This window comes from Eulemur rufifrons, chromosome 7 (assembly GCF_041146395.1).
Source record: "Eulemur rufifrons isolate Redbay chromosome 7, OSU_ERuf_1, whole genome shotgun sequence".
NCBI lineage: Eukaryota > Metazoa > Chordata > Mammalia > Primates > Lemuridae > Eulemur > Eulemur rufifrons.
In genome coordinates, this window is record NC_090989.1 from 133,555,106 (window position 1) to 133,579,248 (window position 24,143).

The 24,143-nt window shown below is 37.2% G+C and overlaps 1 protein-coding gene across 2 annotated transcripts in view; it reads left to right on the plus strand.

Annotated features, from left to right (window-relative positions):
* The window catches only part of RARB (retinoic acid receptor beta), a 702,390-nt gene that overhangs the window by 324,426 nt on the left and 353,821 nt on the right, over nucleotides 1-24,143 (plus strand). The window contains exon 4 of one of the 2 annotated variants that reach the window (XM_069475457.1): nucleotides 1,351-1,796. In XM_069475457.1, the coding sequence (XP_069331558.1) occupies nucleotides 1,619-1,796 (178 nt within the window). In that variant the 5' untranslated portion in view covers nucleotides 1,351-1,618. Of the gene's footprint in view, nucleotides 1-1,350; nucleotides 1,797-24,143 lie in introns of those variants that run through there. The other variant, XM_069475459.1, reaches the window with a different exon arrangement.

Genomic DNA, 24,143 nt, shown 5'->3' on the forward strand with positions numbered 1-24,143 from the left:
TTCTGTTGTATTTACCTCATTTAATCCTCACAATACCCCTCTGAAGTAAATTCTATTATCCCCATTTTACAGGAAAAAAAACTGACATATTGAGAAGTCAGATAATTGCCCAAGGGGCAGAATTATGATTTGAACCTGGGCAGTCTGGCTCTGAAATTATGCTCTTAACAACCACTCTGTGCTGGTGTTGAGGTGGTATTCTTGTTTATTGCCATGTGGGGTCTATTAATACTTTCAGAGTTTGCCATTCCACAGGCTCCACGGGAGATTCTGATATAATACTGGTTATTGGAATAACCAATATATATTGGCCAAGGTGAGCCTGTGAAGTCCACAGCCAGCCCACCCTAGAATCTATCCTAGGCTTCTTCCATTCCCAGTCTCATGGAATCCTGTGTTGAGCATCCCTGGAATGTCCTTTGTGGGGGATGGGGCAGTTTAGACTTCCTTAACAATCTGACTTCAATCAGGAGTTGTCAAAACTGGAAACTGCATGAGGGCAGAAACCACATGAGTATTCTTCTATACTCTGTCTCCACTGCCTACTTTAGCAGCTGGCACATAATAGTAAATTAAGAAGTGATTGATGAATGAGTGACTGGACAGACTGACAAATGGGCGGAGGATAGTTGTATGGATCAATTGATGGCTAGATGAATGGTATTCTTACAGGAATGGTGGTTGTGTTGGTAATAAGGAACAGATATAAAATATTTCACTGTGTCAGTCTTTCCTTAGGTTGTAGTTTTCTCCTATAGCTTTTTTTTTGTTGTTGTTGTTGTTGGGTATGTCATTCCAAATGGCTGCAATAAAATCCAAAGTTCATATAAAATATGTAAAAGCTTAGAAGCACATAGGTTAGAGTAGCACTACATAATCAATTTCCCTGAAAGAGCAAGAAGAAAATTTCATTCATTCAACAAGTATTTATTAAGCATCTATCATTTGTCAGATACTCTTATAGGAGCTTGAAGCATAACTGTTAACAAAACAGAAACACCGCCCTCCTGGTGAGTACATGCTAATGGGGGAGACAAACAAAAACAAACACTCCCACATGTAATGTGTCAAGTTGTTTAAGTGCCATGGAGAAAAATTTAGCAGGGTGAGTGATATAGGGGATGATGGTAGGAGTGGAAGGTTTTGCTATTTAATATCAAATGATCAGTTATTTTGTGTAAGTTTTAATCTATATTAGAATATGAGAACTTTAGAAAATTATGACTCTTTGCAAAATAAGTATAGGGGAACAACAATTAGAGATTTTTTAATGTAATAACTTGATATAGAGGGAAATATTTTGACTTTGAGACATATATATGTGTGTGTATTTGTTTTGTTTTCTTACAGGATTACCATGTCTAAAATTTGAAGGTGCTAGTGTCTCCCCAGCCTTAAACTGAGAAGCTGAACCAAAAGGCATCCTTCCTGTAATCAGTGAAGCACAACGAAAGCTGCAGAAACCATGCTGTGACGAAGCAAGGTCATCAGCTTGCCTCTGGCCCTGACACAGCCCAGCCTCGCCTCCTGCCCTGCTTTTGCCTCCCTCACTTTGGTTCAAGATCTGAAGTGATGTGTTCCTGCCCCAGAGAGCTTTTCGTTCTGTGAGGCCTGAAACATGACCACCAGTAGCCACGCATGTCCAGTCCCAGCAGTGAATGGACACATGACTCACTATCCGGCCACACCCTACCCATTACTGTTTCCGCCTGTCATCGGAGGACTTTCCCTGCCTCCCCTCCATGGCCTGCACGGCCACCCTCCTCCCAGTGGGTGCAGCACTCCATCACCAGCGAGTAAGTACTGCTGCAATTTGTTCTCTCTTCTCTTGGGTGACTGGCTTAACAGACCTGAGAAAACAGGATGGTTGGTAGGCGGAGCCGGTTCTCATTTTGTTGAGTCCTGGTTTCTCTTGGTCTAGAATTATACCTTTAGATGTGTGGGAAGAAATATGATAAGAAACCAGGTAAGTGGTGAAGTTTTCGAATTTGCCCATTCAAAGCTGCTTTGATATTTTGCTCTATTTCGTAAGATGCGAACACAAAAAGTGATCAATAGATGTGGCCAATATATCTAAAGAAATTGGCTACTTGATAAAGTGAGCAGTAAATTAGGAGATGATACCATAAAAATCACTAATGGTAATTCCATTCTGGTTGTGATTCTCCGATTTCCTGTGTGCAGATGATATCTGTAATTGTTCCCAACTTCCCATGGATTTTTGCTGCCGATTCACTTTGCATTAAGTTTTTGTAATGTCCTCGACACCTTTGGATTCTGTACTAAGCTGCTTCCTACCTCCAGTCTTCTCTTAAATTGTAGGTCTAAAATACTATGAAATAACAGTAGTCAGTTAGAAGACTGATATGACTTAACACATGGAAGGCATCCATTTAATGGGATAAAAAAGATTCTGCCTAAGGACAAGCTATGGTAGCCAGTGAGCTTTTCTACCTTCTGGAAACAATTTGCCTGGTACGGCATCTGGAGGTGAAAGGACATACTGACTCAATTGTGCTGTGCCAGGCACCCATGGTGTGCTCTCCAAGTTCTTCCTGCCTCACAAAACCACAGGAGCTCTTTGCAGCTCTTCCTGATGATGATTTCTCATTCTGCTCGTCTGTAAGGAGTTCTTCCAAATACTAGCTTGATACTTAGAAGTTCATCTTTCGAAGTATCGCCTTAATCTTTCTGTAGTGCGTCTTTGTGCCTTAACTTCTTCCTCCTACTATGTCCTTAATTCCCCAGGAGAAGGAAGCTGCTTCTACCTAAGTAGAATCACAAGTGTAGTGCCTTCAAAAATAGTATGGGAGAAATGTTTGGATGGGTGGATGAATGAACAGACAGACTGACTTTCACTATTGGGATGTTGATTAGAATCACAGTATTATCATGCCTGATAAAGACTGACTTGTTTTCAGTGTTGGAATGACTTCACTATAATTCTTCCCTTCTGTGTTTTGGATTTCTGGCCTGAGCATGTGACTAATAATGTCTTTGGAATTGCTTGATAACCTTTTTCATGCTTCTTCGGTTCAATTTGAAAGTAGGTGCAGCTGAAGTGGCTTGTGGGCTATCAGAAGAAATTCAAAGAGAACCTGTATTCAAAATAGCTTGCTGGTCCAGGTGCCAATTCAAACCCTTGCAACTGTACAATGAGGTTACTTTTACCTAACACATGGGGTGGTCTAACCAATTATTAAAGTGATTATAATTTCACCCAAGAGCCTCTGTATCTAATTCCATAGCTTAGCTGGCCTGATAGTATGTTTTAACAGATTTCTATCCTCAGAAGTCTATTTTGTAGATGTAGTCAAGGAATTAAGCCATGAGTAAGACTCCTGTCCTGGGTGATCAATTCTAGCAGATTGAAACTCTTAAGCAGCCTGAAGCCCCTCAGCACCCAACGGCAGAGCCCAGCACCTGTGGGCTTCTCTGGGTACTGATTCTAAGAAAAATGCAGAGGGTTGGAAATGGAGGCATGGTTGAGTTATGTCATATCTTAGGCTTCTTTCACCTTTAAATACAAGACAGTCCTTTTCATTTCACAATTACTGATGAAATCACTGCTAGATTGAATTATAATGCAGTTGCCATTTTTCTAGATCAAAACTGGTCAAATATTGACAATTGCATATGATTCAACTTTTAGAAAGAGGGGATTTGAATTTCAAAAAAAGGTTAAATAACTGATGACAGTTTTTTCTGAGGGCCTTGTGGGGAGGGTGCTGAGTAACTGCACCCGGAAATATGGTTGGAGAAGGGGCAGAAAAGGGACTAGGTACAGAAAGTTCAAGCTTCAAATGTCAAAGTTGGCTTACCTCATACCCTAATACTTTGTTTTATTATTTCTTGCGAGCGTCAAGGCAGATGAAAGCTACTCAGATGGAAATCATTAAAAGAAGCCACCATTAATATGTAGTCTGTTAGTTGGCCCTCAAAGAGGGAATTACCTTTGTTAAAGCCTGTGTTTTCAAAAGATCCTAAAAAAGGGTAAAGTCTTACAAGCTAACCGCAGACTTTGCTAAAAATAAATTTAAAGTTTTATTCTTGTACTGGGATTAGTTAGGGAGGCAGCCGAATTCTGTAAAGTCTCAACAACTAGCAACACACACACTTGGGTGGAAAAGTTGGCTAATGTGGAATGAAACGGGAACAAGCATGTTGGGGAGTGACTCCATAAAGAGGTTCATGTCATTATACTATGGGACTTGCTGGTGTTTCTTTCATAATCTGTACTCATCTAGATTCTGCAGCTCAGCCAGATGGAATGAATTCTCCTGCCCCTTTACCAAGGTTCTGTCAGCACCATGTAATTGTAAAGGCTCAAGAATCTTCTGCCTCAAAAGTGATAAGAGCAATTTCCATAGCAGCTACTGAGGTTACATCTGCCCCTTACTCTTCCCTCATTTTCTTTGAATTCTCTGGTCGCCTCATCTCCCAGACCAGGACCTGGATTCTATCCATTCAACTTCTTTCAGCCTATAGTACAATAGTCCTTTTCCCACATATAATGATGTTCTTGATCCTACGTCTAGTTTATGGTTGTTTGACTTTCCTGAATTTCTGTTCTATCAACCATGAAATATTTTTCTTTAAAGGATAGTCTTTCATAATATATTCAAATCTTTAAGGTTGAAGGTGGGATCTAAGTTAGGAAGAAAACTTGTACTATAAACGGGGAAAACCAGATCATCTACAAGGTCTTTTCAGCTCTAACAGATGATGATTCTACATAACTCAGGTTTCTCCTATTCAGTACATCATTTGCAGGCAAACATCTCACCTTTCCTCAGTTTCTGCCACAGGTGGGCCCTGTTCTTCTGCAGCACGGAGTACCTGGCTATTGGTAAGACCGTGTGTGACCACTCACAACTCAGAGGGAAAGATGCAGCCAATTTTCAGATAGTCTGTTCTCTAGCCTTCTGCCCTAGAGAAGAAAAAATTATCTGCAGGAGAGAAATGAACTTGCAAGGATCTTCTGTGTGCATATACCCTTATCTTTGCATTCTTGCCTAATTTTTACAGCATGGAGTCTCTATAAGCTTAGAACACAGGAAATATATGAGAAAAGGTGGAGTTAAAATATATAATAAGAAAAACTACCATGCATTGAGCACCTCCTGGATCATTCCCAAAGAAGTCTTATTTTTATAAATAAAGAGCATGAGGCTTAGAGAGAGTCAAAAGCTTACAAATCCAGTTAATGTTGGGGTCAAATTCCAAACCCAGATCTTGGGATCCCAAAGTGCATACTTTTCCCAGTGTTTGGGGCAATAAGGCCGACATAACCCCTTGGACAATCCACAGCTCCACTGAGGATATCTTTTTCCCATGGTGCTCCAGGGAGTCTTTGGAGACAATGGATATTTAAAGGACCTTGCAACTTCTTTAATTTCACCAACTACTGTGGAAGCAGCTATCATTTTTCATCAAAATGGGGAGCTGAAGGTGGATCTCATGGTCAGGGTACCATGCCTCTAGTAAGCATGACTTCCAACGGGAGGAGAGCCTGATATGCTATGCCAGGGAACACTCAGTATTTTATGTTCCAGGGCCCTCTGTGAGAGTTGGACAACTGTCTGTCTGTCTCTCTTTATGTTCCTTTCATGGCTGCTTGTTCTGTTTTATTGCTGCACATGTGCTTTTTTATAGGTTGTTGCAAGCTGGAAAATATTGTTAAGCGTTTTGGCTTCAGAGCCTCTCTCCAAATGATCTCAGTTTAACTCCAGCATCTTAAAATGAGAATTCTTTCCCCTTGCTTCTTTAATGATCAGAAAGTGCTCTCCTGTCAAAATCACAAAATAGGGTATTCACTTAAAAATTCTCAACCTTCTGGAGAGACAGGCTGTGCAATCTCAGAATTACCAATGACAGGACATAAAATGAGTCTTATTTCTATTTTTTTTTTCCTAAACTAAGAGGAGCTTTGTTACCTAGCTTGTCTAAAGCAGGATATGCAGCCAGATTGGAAGTCCTTATTACATGTTAAGGACAATTGGCCCAGAGATGTGGCTCCTGTTTTAACTACATGCAGATTAATGGCAACTAAAACCAATTCATTGATTCCTATTACCTGTCATCCTTTGTTCTGCCATTTTTTCTTTTTTCTACTGAGCTGTATTTGTCCTTAAACTTACAAAGTGACCCCACTGGACTGGAATCACATCTGATTTTAAGATGTTTGGGACTTAATATATTTTTAGTATTTTGTGAACCTCAAACATGGTTCATATCTAGGCAACATTCACATTGTTAAGCTAAATAAAAATAAAATGAATGAAAGTAAAAGAAACTTGTTAAGAATTTGAGTAAACTCAGTTATGACAGTTTTGCCCATTTCATCTGTCTTTGATCATTGGCTTAGGGAGGTCACAGTCTTTACCTGAATGTTTGAAAAACAAAGTTCACACTTCTGACATGATGGAATTTTTTTAGTGAACTTGCATAGGCCTAGAGCCATGTGTGTATTAGGTAAGAGTCTATTCCTTAATGCTGGACAGGTATTAATTACTTCAGTGCCTCTCTTCCCCCAAAATAAAGCAAATTTTGTGTCATCTTTGCGTCTCTACAATTTCCCCAGACTCTGGTTGAGTACAACATGTGATCTTCAGAATAGTTCTGCTGAGGAGCTGGGCTCATTCTGTTAGCTGAACTTTACCCCAAAGGGATCAAAAATATATAAGCATGAATTAGAAACAAAGAGATTATTATTCAGTGTCATCAAATTAACTGCAATGCCCAAAGGAGAATCCTAACTATGGAGTGTGTCCTTGAATAGAAGTAGGCTTTCAGACTGTGAAGGTGATCTTAAACACAGGAATGGATTTAACTCTGAGTTACTCCTGTTAATGATTTTTTTCTAGGGAGAGCATGATCAGAAGAATACATATAAACAAAGACCAAGAATGGAGAAAAGAGAGAAAGTGTGATGGTTTAAGAGTTTATATTAGAATTTCTTTAGATAAAGATATTCTAATTAGATAGTTAAATAGAATCATTTCAAAGAGCATTTTTGACCTTATGAAAATTTAACCTCTGAAAAATTAGAGTCACTACAATGTCTCTGAGTTGGCTGAATTGGCTATGAGATGTGAGATTTCCCCTGTGTTCCTAAGTTCTGCCTCAATGAACTCATCAATCTGTAGCTTCTGTAGACTTCAGACAGGCTACATTCAGATGGCCTCGCATGATGGGAGATTAACCTCCATACAGGTAGGCAGACATAAGGACAGGTGGAGATGCCACCAGGTGGCCGCCCTCTGGGCCATCTTTCGGATATATCTCAGACTGTCTACAGAAGCCCTGATGGTTTATGCTGTCACAGAGGTGGTGCAGCGCCCTGTTCTGTCTTTGATTCTACCTTTTTCTATTAATACTTTAGTTCCCTCTGACATTTGAATGATTCTTTGTAAGTTGAAGTAGAAAGAAAGAGTGGGGGAGAAGGGAAGAGGAAGGGAGGGAGGAGAAAGAAAGAGAATGAAAATTTCATCAGCTCTAGGCTACTTCCAGGCTACCTCCAAGAACTTGAGGCCCCCAAACCAACCAATGGACAGGTAGTACCATCAACTCTCTTCCTTTATTAATAATTTGCAATGAGAAAAAGTAATAAAAAATAACTACCATTTATTTAGTTTCTTATATATATATATATTGGCTCTGTCTGACAACTGGAGAAGGAAACCAGGAAAGTTGGTTACCTGGATCTTCCTTTCTGTATGTGTGCTCAGACAAAATCAATGAGACTGGGTTTGAACTATTCTTATTCTGACCAAAGCCAGTCATCTTTTCACAATTCCACATTTGCTGTGGGTATTGAGGATACACAAAGATTTTTAAAACACTGTCTGTCTTCAAGGATCTTGCACTTCTATTAGGAAATCATAATCACCGAAAACCACTTGGATGTAAAACCCTGATTGCTCTTAGTTCTCCGGGGCCTAGATTTTGTAAAGCTTGTGACATCCCTTCCTACATAGGTACCCACCGTGCATTGTACACACTTTGATTTACTCTACATATCTTATTCTGCTGTCTTTAGTTGTTTTCATAGCTTTTCTCCTCCGTTCATCTTTTAACCTGATACCTTGGACATAGTGAAAACTCATTAAATGTTTGGGGAATGACTGAATCAATGGTTCTTGTTGGTGGGGGAATTTTGGAAATTTGTAGATGTGCTTTTGGATGTCACAATTACTGGCAGCACCATAGGCATTTAGTGGGCAGAAGCTAGGGGGCTGAATGTCCTGCAGTTTGCACAATAGTTGCTAGTAATAAAGAATTGCCTCATGTTCTCATGACTTTCCAATGTCCTACCAGACATCCATATCAAAAAAAAAAAACCCAAAAAGAAACTATGATGAACTGAACCTAAACCATAACTCCATTTTATATATAAATGCAAAACATTGTTGTATGCTTTTATAATACCCTGAATGATTTAGGACAATAATTGTTGTGCAAGTCAAGAGTAGGCTGATCTGTGTTTTATTTGAAACTTTTCTAAGAATCATCCACTATTTTATAAAATCACGTCACTGATGGCAGTGCTGTTCTTGATATTTAAGTCACCAATATCACATACTTTTATCAATCTGCATTTGTAGCTGAAACATTGGCTGAAATTCTGCATATAGGGGCGAGCATCTTACCACTTCTTTACATCTGAGCATTTACACATTGGAATAACTATTATTTTTATTACAAATTACTTTCTTTGATTTACCCTTGATATTGTAGTCAGGGCATTATGTTAACTTCTTTGAAATTACATGTGTAGGTGGCCTATATTATCTATGACTTTCATTTTGAAATAGTACAGCAGGTGTTATAAAGTATGTTACTAAAAGAAGCATTGGGTCCAAAATGTTAAAGATCATTGGCGTGAATGAATACATGAATGAATCAGTGGACAATAACTAACAGTGCCAAATAAACTGCCCAGAAAATAAATGTTCTAGCTGTTGAGAGGAGAGGAAGGGAGATTATAAGTGGAATTGACAGGGAAGGGCTAACAACACCAAATACAGTGATTATGCCAGGCAGGGGCAGTGGGCTTGGTGCTGGGAAAAGCCCTGTGCAGAAGACCCAGGGAAAGCAGGGAAATGATTTAAGCTCCTGTCTTGAATGACACATAGGGTTAGGAAGGAACCTCCAGCCCTTGCCTCCATTTCTCAATATATAGCCAGTGTCCCCAAGGTGTACAAAAGGGAATCAAAGTATCATTATTCGTGAATTCACACTTCCAATATTTATTTAACACATAATGGGTCAGGTATTGTGTTAGGCACCTCAGAATCTCTGTAAACGTTTTCTGGGTAAATCCATCAGAGTGACTGGTTCTCACTTGTGTGCCATGTCAGATTCTTCATCCAATGATACAATATCTTAGCATTTTCCAGGAAAAATTTATGAAACTGTGATGAGTTGAACTGCATCCCCTCAAAAGATGTTGCAGTCTTAACCCCAGTACCTGTGAATGTAGCCTTATTTAGAAATAGGACCAAATCAAGATGAGGTTAGTAGGGTGGGCCCTAATCCAATATGACCAAGTTCTTACAAAAGGGAAATTTAGACACAGATGGAGACACATATGAAGATGGGAGTTATGGTGCCACAAGCCAGAGATTGCTGGCAAGTCACCAGAAGCTAAGAGACAGTCGTGGAACAGATTCTCCCTCACAGCCCTCAGAAGCAGCCAACCCTGCCAGCTCCTTGGTTCTGGACTTCCAGCCTCCAGAACTGTGTGGGGAATTATGTGACAGAAGCTCTCAGAAACTGATACAGGGACCAAAACCTCCTACCACTGAAAAAGAAAAAACTGCATTTGATCTCCCCTCCCCTAAAATATCTATTAATTTGTTTATTATTTCATAATTTTTATTATCACAATGACTTTATTTTCCTATTTTTGGCTTGAACTAATGAATAATATTTGAGGAAAAGGTTTTCTGTTTTGTTTTTGTTTTTCCCCCCATATAACCATCTCTCTTGATCCTGGCAGCTACAAGTCTGTGGTAATCATTCACAATGTTCAGTTTTTTAAATGAACTTTATTCCTCTGGTTTTCTTCTTTTTGTCTTATCGTTAGATGGCAAACTCTCATCTCCTCTTTGATTTCGACAAGTTCTCATTGATCTCTATTCTATTCTTCATTTTAAAGCCTTTGCCTGAAAACTCTGCAGGGTTACCCATCACTGTCAGTTGGAGTCTGTGAGATCGTTCAGAAGAACCACTCACTCATTTTCTTTTTTTTTTTTTTTTTTTTTCTTATATATATATATTTTTTCAATTTAGTTTTACAGAATCAAAGAGTCTAACAGTATATCTTGTTAGATACAGTATGTCCTCATAATGTATACATTATTTCTTGTACAATGATATGAAATAATATGGGAAATATTCTGATGAAGATACGACATCTCTATGGTTCTCCTGGAGAGAGTTGGAACCCATTATATTAAGTGAAGTATCCCAAGAATGGAAAAACAAGCATCACTCATTTTCAAGTTCCAGTCTTTGAGGGATTATTGGTGGTGTAGGGGTCTAGTCATTATAATTATCAGTTCTTTATGATCTGGAAAATCACCTTGTCAGCTTATCTGGTAATATCTCTTTAGAATCTGGGTTATAAACTTAGTTGATTTTGTTTAACCTTTCAGTGTCCAGAATTCTTGGACACTCTTTGCAAAGGCAAATGATAGCAACTCCCCTACCTGGCCCCTGGCATCTCTCCTTCAATAATACACTCTTCTCCTTTATACCTAGAGCTAATTTTGTCATGTAATTAGTTCCGTACACTGTTTGCATCACGGTCTTTATATCTGCCCCCATTAGTTCTCCACATCTAGGATTTTTTTAGTTCCTTGTGGCCAAAAGCCTGTTTAAGGTTTTCTGAAGCAACCTAGGGTTTCACCATATGTAAACGTTACTAGAGGATTCTAGGCCTAACTAAACTTTTCCCTGGTACTTTGCCCTTACCATTGTCTTTTGATGCAATAAGATGAATCAAATTTAATAATATTAAAGTCAGCATATGTACTTTTTTTCAATACAGTACCTAAATATGAAAAAAAGCCATTGTACTATTAATACTTGGTGGAAATGACCACTGGGAATGTGTATTGTTAATTTAGTGCTGAGATACCTTGCCAAATGCCCATAAGCTTTGCAAATGTTTAGACACAATAAAATGTTAGGGCATTTGGAGAACAAGGACAGTAGTTATCTGGGGACCTGTGGGCAGTGATGACAGCAGTAAGTTATCCAGCCGTTGTTTCATACCTAGTCACATGTGGTGCTGTGAGAGGTACAAGACTGCCCCTAACCTCTAGGACCTTGCAGCCTAACACAAAGCACTAATTAGGAGAGCTTCATCTTGTTGAACCAAAAATGGTATTAATGCAGATAATCTGGGGGTGGGGGAAGTTTGCAGGAGGACAAGAAGTTGGAAATAGGAGCAAGAGAGAGGTTGCTGTTTCTAGACCCAGTCTGTGTCCTTGAACAAGATTTTTGACCTCTCTGTGCTTCATTTTCTTTGTAAAATAAGGGTAATGTATACGCAAAAGATCATGAGATTTCCATCAGTTGATACAACAGTATTATAAGAGCAAAAACTCAACAAATGATAGCAGTCGTCGTTATTCTTAGCCATGCCCTACAGTCATTATCCATTCACTTACAAGCAAAAACTTTTGTTGTTACAGGACAGTAATTCCATCAGTTGTGCATTCTAACGTTGCTTCCAAAATGCAAAGGTCTTTCGACATGCACATATGCTCTTCTACATATTTCTAAAGTCTACATGAGGCATATGGAAGTTTTCACTTCATAGAGTTCATACCCTGCCAAGATTTTTCTTTAAATTTCAGAATTCTCCAAGGGGTAATCTTAAATTTGCGTATTGGAAAAGATCCTTTTTCATGAGTGAACATGGCCTGATGAATAATTTTGTATTTATCACAAAGAAGTCACATCCAAATAAATACACATACATTCAAGGTTATCTTTCACAGATGAGTGCTTTTTAGACTCAGAGAATTTAGTCAAAGGCTGAACTTCCCTTTTGTCCTAGTCTGCAGTTCACTTTGTTCTTTATAAACAATCTCTAATAATACTTGATTTAATTTCAGTGATGTTTATAACAACGAGTATTTCTCAAACACTAATGTTAATTGCTTAATGGTTATGAAATTGACCAGTCAAAAAACAGGTACCTAAAGAAAAAACTAAACCTTGACATTTCACAAAAGTAAATAGTGCTTACCTGAGAACCACATGGTTAAAAGGAGTTCTACCCTTAAGCATATTTAGTAAACCTCTCTTATCAGAATCAACTGATACATTTGACAAAATGGGAGTGACCTTCATAGCCTCGTTGATTTCTGTCCTGACCTCCTGTATACAGTTTTAGGATTTCTCTTCCATTTCTTCTTCCATGAGAAATCTTATTCTAGGACAAAAGCCAAATAACAAAGAATGCATATGCCACTATCGATAATATTATTTTGTTCAATTCTGAATGCCCAAATAGGTTTAAGTATAAGTCCATTTGATATGTATTATAATTATATACACATGATTATATATAATCATGACTTAGCACTTTGCTGCAAAGGTTAACATCTTCTTTAGTACTTGCCACAATTTTTTGATCCTTACTTTGAGAATAGAAGAAAAAGGTGTGTCCTAGTATTAGCCAAACAGAGAAGAGATGTGGAATAATGTAAAAAGACCAATATTTGATGGTAGGAATCCTAGAACTCCAACTAAAATATGACTGACAAAGACAGACTATATAAGGAATATGTAAAGAATTTGTACAAATCAGAAGAAAAAGACAAATAACCCCAATCAAAAATAGACAAAAGACTTCATTTTTCTAAAAAGGAATTCAAATGTCCCACATCAACCTCACGTTCATAATCAAAGTGATATAAATCAAGACAACCATGCAACGCCATTTTAAATCTATTATAGTTGCAGAAATTCAGAAGTGTTAGAATACCAAATGTTAGAAAGGATGTGGATCAACAGATACTTTGAGATACGCTGCTGGAGAGAGTCTATATTAGTATAATTATTTTGAAAATGACTTGGCACTATCCTACAAAATTGACATTCAGATTAACTATGACCAAGCAATTTGACTTCTAGATATTGTCCTAGAGAACTCTTTAGTATGAATACCAGTATTTATGTTTGAGACTGTTCATAGTAGCACTGTTCATAGATTGAAAAAATAAATATTTGGATGGTATCCCCAAAATGGGAATACCATCCAAATATCTATGAGCAGACAATACTTGAAAAAAATAGTGGCATATTCACTAAATTGAATTTTATTCATCATGAAAGTTATGTTTATAGGCAATAATGTGGATAGATCATAGAAATAGAATGTTGAATAAATAGCAAATCCTTTAAGACTAATAAGACTAAGACTAATATTTTTATAAACTGTAGAGTAGAAATGATTTTTTTCTCACTCATTGCTAGATTCATGGCTGAAGCACATATAATAAAAGATTAACAAGAGTAAAGCATACAGATTTGTTTAAGTTTTATGTGACATGCATATATGTTACATTTTTATAGTTATTAAATGTACATTGCAAAGATAAGGAAAAAGTATGACTATATCCCTCATATGTGAGAGACAGGAGAAAGGGAAAATAAAAAAGGCAGATGGTTAATAAAAATATTTTTAAAATTTCAGTCTTAAAAGTAATTGAATAAATGCAATTTTAAAAAGAAATGTGAATTAAGATTTTATTTCTTATGAGAAGGCAAAGATTTAAAAGAAAGATTTCCAGTGTTATTCAGGCTATAGAGAAATGAACATTCATATACAGCCTTGATGGGGAGAATGAAGATTGGTATCATCTCCTTTCTATGGAGAGTCATTGTGCAGTAAGTAACAAGGGCCTTAAAATATTCTTAACTATGACTTTGCATTTTGTTTCTATGAATTTATTCATAAGAAGTAAGTGTTTTAGTATGCTTAGGAGAACACAGACATTAGCACAGATATATTTGTAATTAAAAAACTGGAGACAGGCTTCCTGCCTAATAAAAGGCAAATGACTCAAATATAGAGAGAATGAAAATAATACACAGCCCTTTAAAATGTTGATGGAGAAATGAACATAGTAACATGAAAATGTTCAATGGGAAAAACAAGTTACAGAACTAATAGAATTAAGTAGTGAGGCTACTTAGTATTCCATTTTTAACAGTTTATGTTGTATATGTTTTGGGTATCTATGTCGGTTTAGGACAAAGAGTAGGAACATAGTATTGTAGTAGTGCTCATTTCTGGGTCATGGGATTATCCATGGTGTTTCCTTCATCTCTGTTTGGGGACAATGACCGTCTTGCTCACCACCACATCCTCGCTGCTTGGTGCTTGGCACATAGTAGGTGCTCACTAAATGTTTGCTATATGAATGAATGTGTTTAATAATAATTTGTGGAATAAATAAAATAAAAGACAAGAGACCTTTCATTGAGCTAGTCCAGTTGTATTCAGCTGAACTAAATATTCTACTGAAATCAGGATCCTCGCTCTCCCAGAGCTAAGTGTCCCATTAGAGATATTCATACCTGATTGCATTTCCAAGGAATTAACCCTTCAGAGGAAAATTTGCATTTTAAAATACTAACTTTTAGGCTAAGGTTCTGACTCTGCAGTGGCAGAATTTCAAGAAGATATTTTAGACTAAAAAAGTTACTCTGTCAGCCTCTTCAAAAACTGTACCGTCTGATATCCATGTTCTCCATCAATGACTAAGTCCTTTTTTGTTTTAATTGACTCCAGATAGACTACAAATGTTATCATTACTATCTGTAAGAGTCATAATTACCATCCATATGAGAAATTATATATTATCGTGTATTTTTCACAACAGATAAGTAAGGTATTTCTTAAGTTAACCTATTTCCATGTACCATATTTTATTTTTTAAGAAAAGGATTTTATGACCAATTACAAAAAGTTTGCATGTGTCCCTTTTTAAAATTGTAAATGAGTACATTTGGGGAAAGAAAAAATAAATATGGGGAAATGGGTTGAAACCAATTTGAGGCCAGTGCATTAAAGTGCATCTTCTTATATAAATAATATTGCTCAGATGATCCACACAGTCATATGGTTGAAAGAGTTCATAAAATGAGGTCACCCAGGCACCCAGAGAAGCACAGATGTCTGTATCATGAACCACATCCTAGCTATATCTTTATAGTAAATATGATTCCTTATGTGTGTTTGTGTTTTTAATAACATCCTTCAGTGTAGGCCTAATTAATCATTCCAAAGCTCAGCTAGTGAAAGCAGGTCCCTGCAGGGGTCCAAAATAGTGTCTCCAGGTACCTAGCTCTGTGACAATCTGAGTTTAATCCTAAAATAAATATTAGAGTGTCAAGATAAATAAATGATCTTCATAGCCTTCAGGCAATTCTCCATAAAAACTATTTTCCTCGGCTAAAGGTTTCTGAAGCATTGAGAAGCCATGAATTTGAGGTTTTACCCCTCGAAAAGGACCTGAGGAGCCCAAGGCCCAGCCCACCCCTAGGAACACGGGCCCAGGCGGTACCCAGGCGAAGGCCAAAATGTTCCCTCACAGAGCAGTTTTGAATCGGCTCCAACAGACAGCAGGTAATGGAAAATGTAAAGCAACGTGTTTAAAAGCTTAGATCTTGCAGTCAGAAAAGCCTCCCCTGTGGCCCAGCAGTGAGACCTTGGATCAACACCTCACCTCTCTCGCAGTCCTCTTGGCATTGCTGTGCCCATTTTATTAACATCTGTCTCGCTGCGGGGCCGGTGTTGGGACTGAATGAATGAATATGTGGGAGGTTCTCTGCATAGAGCCCCAGTCAAGCCCAATTTACCCCTTAGCATGGATCAGTTTATTGATTGGGAGGCAAGGGCTGGGGGGAGGGGGAATAAGAAGAACCTCAAGGCAACGTGGAAATGGGAAATCATAGTATCTGGAATGAAGACTTTCTCAGGGAAGGAAGACTTCTTCAGTAGAAACAAATGGATTCGAGAGTGCATTTTTTTTTCACTTGAGTTTTCTTTGGACACAGGAATAAACATCAGCAAGTGTACTTGCATGTCCCCTCCCCTCCCCTCCCGACCCCATACATGACACAGACATACAGCAAAAGCACTCGTGGGAGAAGATGGTTTATGTTTCCAAATGCCACTTTTTGTGTTGTCATTTAGGTACTGATATATGCAACAATATAAATTTATTTTTAATTTGGGGAAAACTATGAAGTGTTTCCAATCTTACCGTAAGTGTTCCATCACAGAACACAGCAAGTGATGTTTAACTGGCAGGTTCTGTCTGAGGTGACAATGTGCCGCATTTTTCCATAGAAAGCTTCAACTGCTCCACTAAAGAATGTATTTCTTTAAGAGGCAAATGAAAAAGAGACTGCCGGGTGATTCCTTGAGGTATGCTTGATTAACTCCAATCTATTAATGTTGACAATTTTCTAGTTTCCAGTGATAAACGGCAGCCCCTTCCAAAAGGCTTTCCGAGGAGACAGGGTCTTCTCCCCACCCCCAGATTTTTCCTTCTTTGTCCGTGGCTACTTCCATCGCGTGCTGCTCAGAATGAGCTCACAACGGTAATAGTCATAAATGATTTACACAAGTCATTCCTGTCTAATCACTTGGGACCTGGAGTTTTTATGATGTTGCCAGATGTGCCATCAAAAAATATCATCCGGTTCAGAAACTTGTGATAAATCGAGTCAGAGTCAGTTCATCCCCTGAAGGCAAGTGATTGGTTTGCATGGGTTTGCGTTGGGGGCCTCGCCCAGCTCCCTCTTCTCTTTATCTTCTTGTTCCAGCATGTAGAAAACAAGAGCTCTGTAAATAAAAGTTATTAGGAGGTTGTCGGCATGTGCTACAGTCTGGTATAACTTCCGTGTTTGTCTCGTGTGTTAAAAGGGCATTTTAGCCCAACAAAAGGATAAGAGGGGAAATCTTAAAAAGCCCCAAGCAATCCCATTTCTTGTATAGACTCTGTCACTTGGAATACTGGCGCCAACATTGCATAAAAACTCAGATGTTGCTTGTGGGATAATATTCTTCCCATTTGAATGAAAGTTCCACTGAGAACCCACGTTTACTTCCTCTGGGCCCATATCACATAAGCTTTATACCTCTAATAAAGAATTTTGTGTATTCTACCTCATAATGTGGTCTTTGGTTTAAACATTTATCCTTCCCATGAAATTGTCCATTGTTGAGGGCAAGTAGCACATTATCTCCTTCACCTAGGGTGATGCCTTTCACCAGGGAGATTCTAAGTTAGTTGAATGAAGGAAAGAATCCAAAAATGGGTAACTATGAATTTTCATTCCAAAGCACATAGGGGAATAAGTAAAAAAATCCCTAACGAGCTTTTAAACCACCTTGCTGGGCTGTGTTGCAGAAACTAAGCTGGGCAGTAGCTAAGTGACTTGCGTTGGAGGAAGACTTTGCCTCAGTCTATGCTATACCATCTATGCAAGGACTCGAAATGACACCTCCTAAACCAAGAATTCTGGATTCCTAAATTATACTCCCTCAGTGGAGATTAAAATTTCCATGATCCAGTGCAACAACTCGCAATAGTGTGCTTTAGTGACAAATTAAATCCTTGGGAAAAAGTTCCCCATGTTGACTCTGATTACATAGTCAAGGAATCCTGCGAATTTGCTGATGTGTAAGTTTTCCTGTAATGTAAAGCAGGCAGAAGAGGTGGGGGCACAGAGAAGAGAGTCTTGGGGGAAGCGCCTGCATGTTGACTTAATACAGAGTCACGGCAGTTATTCTGGAAGTACTTATTTAAACAGCTTTGTAGAAGTGTAATGATGATTGAGAGCTTTGAATGTTTAAAGTCTAATATTTACATGATTCTTTATCTTTGGATCTTATAGAACATAAAGGTGTGCTATCTTTGCCTAATGATGTTGTGAATATCAGAATAGGAATAAGAAAACTTTTGAGTATGATTCTTTAAGCACAACTAAATAAACTCATTAAATAATTTGTAGATCAGAGGAAAGCATTATAACTTCTTGGGGTATCCCATGAGCTAAGTATTTTTCAGATTCCTGCTACTTTAAAAATATTTTGATGGGTAAAAATAGCATAATTGTTTGAAAAATATTGGTTGATAATTTTGTGGCATTAGCTGTGTTTTCAGGGACTGTACTTACAAAAAAGACAGTTGGACATTGGCCACTACAACTTAGATCATTTTCTCACACTCATATTTATGATTGGATTGGATACCATAGCCTGCAATTTATTTTAATGCATGTATTTATTGAATAGAAAGTTTATAAATGTCCCAATATTAAGACATCAGAATATAGAAATGAGAAATGTATGTAACATAAACCCTAGAAACGTAAACTGTATTTATTTTGGTCTTGGTTCATATGCATATATAATTTTATATAATTATAATCATAGGGCAAAGATCACTTTTAATTATGCTTTCTTTTTCCTTACTATTATAAATTCATGCTTGTTGCCTGTTGCTACGTTGGATGTTGTTGAGGACACTACATGCTATAGTCACAGAATTGTCTTTATGAGTCATTACAGGAGAAATATCTTTTGTGAACTCTACAGCAGGAATAATGTTTGTAGTGAGAAAAAAATGTTTTTTTAATCTGATGGCCACTGAGACTCATTTGACTGATCACATGTTCCTTTTTGCATTAGTTCCTACAAGGCTTAATTGTAGTCTACTTTAAATACAGGGTTACTGATGAACTTTTCCCATATTAAGCTACCCTCATGTATCACATTTTCTTTCCCTCAATCAATTCTACCTTTTTCAGCCAATTTTCTGTTTTCTTTCAGCTCATTTTATATGTTATATAAAGCACTTAAAATCCTTTCTAGAAGAAATTTTTCTCTTACTATTATATGTTCATAATTATTTTAATTTCTATATAATCTATGCAGTAGGTGAACCATTACATTCATCTTTAGCATTTAAATGATTTCCATTTTTTTTTTCTATTGGTGCAGAAAATAATAGAATAAACAATTTTCACATCTAGATTTTCTCTACCATTCTTTTAAGTTACTGTCTTTGGATAAATTTTCAGGAATGAAATGACAGGCTTAAAGGTTTTATGCTGACAACCAATCCCAATCTAATTCTGTATTTTTTTGAAGGTAGGAAAGGGAATTAATCCATGGTTAATTTATATTTACAGGTAGACTAAGGATATAATTATTACTGAAAATTTACTTCTCAAAACAAATCATTGAAAGTTGATATTCCCATCTGTTCAGTAAATATATCACTTTTATGTAGAGTTAGGCCAAAATAAATCTGGGCTTCAAAGGTCTGGAAACAATGTAAATATCCTCCCTGGTTAATGGAAGAGAAATGATTGAAAATAGGATATATGTATTCAATAAAATATGCATAGACATTAAAAGTAAACTTTTAATATGCCTCTAATTAAAACTTTGTTATTAAGAACCTATCATGTTATTTAGTAATAGAACATTTAGTAACTCTCTTTACTCATGTGTGTTTTTCATCAGTGGTTCTCTACTGGGTTTAGAACCTTTCCCCTGCAGGTATCTGGAATTATGTAGGAGTGTTTTGATTTGCCACGATAGCTGGGGACTGCCCCTAGCAATTAATGAGCGGCAGTCAAAGGTGTGCGGCATTGGTACTGCCCCGACAGCCCTGCACCACAAAAAATCCAAACCAAAACAAAACTGGTTCTGCTCCAAAGGCCAGTAACCCCCATTGAGAAACACAAGTGTCTGTAGACATGGTCTTACTGATCCCTGGGAGCAGGTGGTTGGCACGCTGTCCAGTCTGTTGTAGACAAACACAACCCCTGAGCACCTGCTATGTGTCAAGCACTCTTCTAGGCACTTAGAATATACATTTGTAAATGAAACCAAGAGCAAGGCCCTCATGAAGTTTACATGCTAGAAAGAGCCTCCTAATAAATGTTGCTTTCAAGCCTTGTAGGAGGAAAAGACAAGACACAAACTTTCATTCACCATATGATACTCCAAAGGAAACTTTGAGTTACAGGCATGGGGGCTTTCAGTGAGTGCTAACATTCCAAGCAATGGAAAAGCATTTCATCTCTTGCCCCATCAGCCACTTTTGACCTTGATCCTTTGGGCTTAGCTTAGTGTCTCCCTTTTCCCAGTGAGAAATTTCTCCTAACTCCTTGATTCTTCCTCATTGAAAGAAAATTATATTCTTAGAGAACAGAAGCCAATTTCTCGTGAGTGTTTAGATACCTCAAAGATAATTCTAATGTAGAAGGAAGTCTTTAAAAAAAATTAATTTTAAAACAAAAAAAAATCTATTTTCACTGGATTGAAAGGATAGAAATATTAAAACATTAAGTTCCTAAAAAGTTCAGAAATCACTTCTCTGAGTAAGATGTTTCATCGTACCCACCATCTGATTGTGCTTTTTATTGTTTTATATGTTTCAATTAACTCAATTGTAATTGCTTGTCAGCATCTCATTCTAAGCAATAAATTTGTCATAAAAAAGAGTAGAAATTATCAAATTTTATTGTTCATCATTTTAGTATTTGTTCCTCTCATCTGTTGCTGCTACATTGGAATATATTCTTTGCTAGCAGCTGTTGTGATATATTTTATAGGGAGATATTTTAACAATTTCCATTCTAATTTTCTTTCCATTATGTATGTAGGTTATTGTTTTTCAGAGTAAGAAAGAAAATGATCAGATGGGAAAGGAAAAAGGGAAATAGAGGAGACTAAACATGTGCAATGTATTTTCTGTATTTAAATGACGTGCGCACTACTCATACTCAGTTTCAAAATATATACCAACAAATATTTAAAATTATTTATATAATCAACCACTTAGTAAGATGATTATTTAGCTACACAACTTAGATGAAAACATTTGTATTTTAATATTAGACTCTCCATTATTTACAGCAGCTAAGATATGGAAACAAAGTGTCCATTAAGTGATGACTGGATAAAAAATTGTGGGATACACACACACAAACACACACACACACACAATGGAATATTATTCAGCTTTAAAAAAGGAGGAGAAAGTGCCATTTGGAACAACAGGGATGAATCTGGAGGACATTATGCCAAGTGAAATAAGCCAGACACAGAAAGAAAAATACTGTATAATCTCACCTATATGTGGAATCTTAGGAAAAGTTAACTATATATAAACAGAGTAGAATGGTGGTTACCAGGGGCAGGAAGGGGGAGGAAATAGAAGTAGGTCAAAGGGTACAAACTTGCAGTTATGTAGGATGAATAAATCCAGAGGAGTACAGCATGAAGACTATAGTTGATAATATTGTATACTGAAAATTTACCAAGAGAGTAGGTTTTAGATGCTCTTACACACAAAAGAGGTAACTGTAGAAGGTTGTGGATAAGATAATTTGCTTGACGGTAGTAATCATTTCACTATAAATATGTATATCAAAACATGTTTACCATGAATATATACAATGAAAAATATTATCTGGAGACAAGATAACTTTAGTGTCTGGAGATGAGAAGCAGTCATAAAAGTGTAATTAAACTGAGAGCTCTTTGAAGACAGAGTCCTGTTTCTTTGATCTTTAAATCTCTAGTTCCTGATGCACAGACATTTCAAACAAATGTTTATTGACCAGAAGAATGTATGTATTTTTATGAGCATTCTGGAGTCAAATAAATTAACAAAATATTGCTTTTTTAACTTAAAATTGTAGCATATTGCTGATATATGTGAACCTCAGTATCAAGTTGTTGATACGGCTGCTCTGGTCTGGGCCTCCTTGAACACTCAGTGGTCCTCTGCTCTTCTCCTGGCTTGCCTGGTCAAAGCTTGCACAAAGAAGCGGGGCAGGCAGGGTCACCCTGCTGCTCTGGAGCCTGCACCCGCCCACCAGGGAGATAGCAGCTCTAGCCCAGCTCTGTCTTAAGAAGGTCGTTGATCATTTGATCCAGCAATCCCATTATTGGGCATATACCGAAAGGAAAAAAGGTCATTCTGTAACAAAGACACATGTACCCGAATGTTTATAGCAGCACAATTCACAATTGCAAAGATGTGGAAACAACCCAAATGCCCATCAATACATGAATGGATTAGTAAACTGTGGTATATGTATACCATGGAATATTACTCAGCTATAAGGAATGATGAAGATACGACATCTCTATGGTTCTCCTGGAGAGAGTTGGAACCCATTATATTAAGTGAAGTATCCCAAGAATGGAAAAACAAGCATCACATGTACTCACCAGAAAATTGGTTTCCCTGATCATCACCTAAATTCACATCTGGGAATGATACCAATCGGATATCAGACTGAGGTGGGGGGTGGGGGAGGGGATGGGTGTATGCCTACATGATGCGTGTGTTGCGCACTGTCTGGGGAATGGACATGCCTGTCTGGGGAATGGACATGCCTGGAGCTTTGACTTGGTACATGGGCAACGTATGTAACCTGAAATTCTGTATCCCCCATAATAAGATGAAATAAAAATAAATAAATAAATAAATAAATAAAAAAGAAGGTTGTTGACCATTATGAAAACACTAGAAATACGGAGTCCCTTTACAAGACATCTAAAAATATTGTAGTTGGATTGGCAGGGGCTCTGGCATGTGGTGATGTAATGAAATTACAGATTCAAGTGGACAAACCGGGAAAGATTGTGGATACCAGATATAAAATATTTGGTTGCAGCTCTGCAATTGCCTCCAGCTTCTTAGTACTGAAGGGATGAAAGGGAAGAAAGTGGAAGAAGAAGCCTTAACTTTCAAAGACACAGATATCTTCAAGGAATCCCCCCTTCCTCCTATAAAACTGCACTGGTTCCATGCTGGCTAAATATGCAATCAAGGTCACCCTGGCTGATTACAAACTGAAATGAGAATCCAAGAAAGGAGAAACAGAGAAGAAATGAGCCCTTAGCAAAGCTTCCAGCAAGTCACACCAGCTGTTTGCCCACCTTATATTTTTTATGTAAAAGAATATAAGAGCAAAACAGAACATGCTTGAGAGTGTGGTGGAAAGGACACTAATTCAAACTAAAGGGTAAATGACTGATATGGCTTGCTGTCTTATACCTGCAATGGATATTTTACTTCATCAGAAATAGAAGTTTCAACACAAAAGTGTAAAATGTGTCTTTAAAAATGAGTGTTTGTTATGTCAGTAATTAGAAGACAAAGGATATTTCTTGTTTACAAAAGGTCTTTATTGGTACCACTGAAATCCCAACCCACAAATTGTTGTCTATCATCTCTGTAGGCCTTGATATGAGAATTTTTCTTCCAAACAGTTTTATTTCTTAGGAGCCTACTAATTCCTCATAAACTCAGGCCTATACTTGAAATTGGATCACTTAAGAATATGTAATGGCTTTATATGCTCAACTTCTGACAATAATTTATAAAGAGCTTTCTTACAGTTATTCATGGGCTAAGGAAATAGCTTTTTAATGACATTGGATTTGGTTGGTAGATTTCAGTAGTAACATGCTAAAGTAATCTTTCTTAATATGATTCAGACACTCAAAGTACTGTGGCATTAGCATGGTTATCCCTAATATCATATTCAATTTCTGAATTTATTCTAGATAAATTCATCAAATTTCATTCCTATTACCACTCTCTTCATCTTTACTGAATTCCCAAGCATTTTCTTAGCACCTTATAAAGTTCAATGAATTTAAAGTGCTTTTTATGGAACAAAGGTACATTGAAAGTTTAACACAATAGTGAATTTCAGTTCAGTGGATTATATTTTATACCATTGACTTGTTGTGAAATTAGTTTTATTCCCAGAATGAAGAAGGGCATTAAGTCTAACTTAAAATCACATGTAGAAATTCTATGAATCTAATCACAGGTTTAAAAAAATGTTTTGAAAAAATATTGGTAGTGATAAAGTAATAAGTGTAAACATCTTCCATAATATACCCAAAGCTACCTATATTATATCTGAGGTATATGCAATCTGTTAATTTCCTGGAATTGGTATTTGTAAGCTCTCTTTTAGACCCAATTATTTGGTTAGTAAACTAATGCAAACAAGCTGTTTTGGAATTTTGTGGTTATATTGCTTTGTTCTCCTGTTTGCTT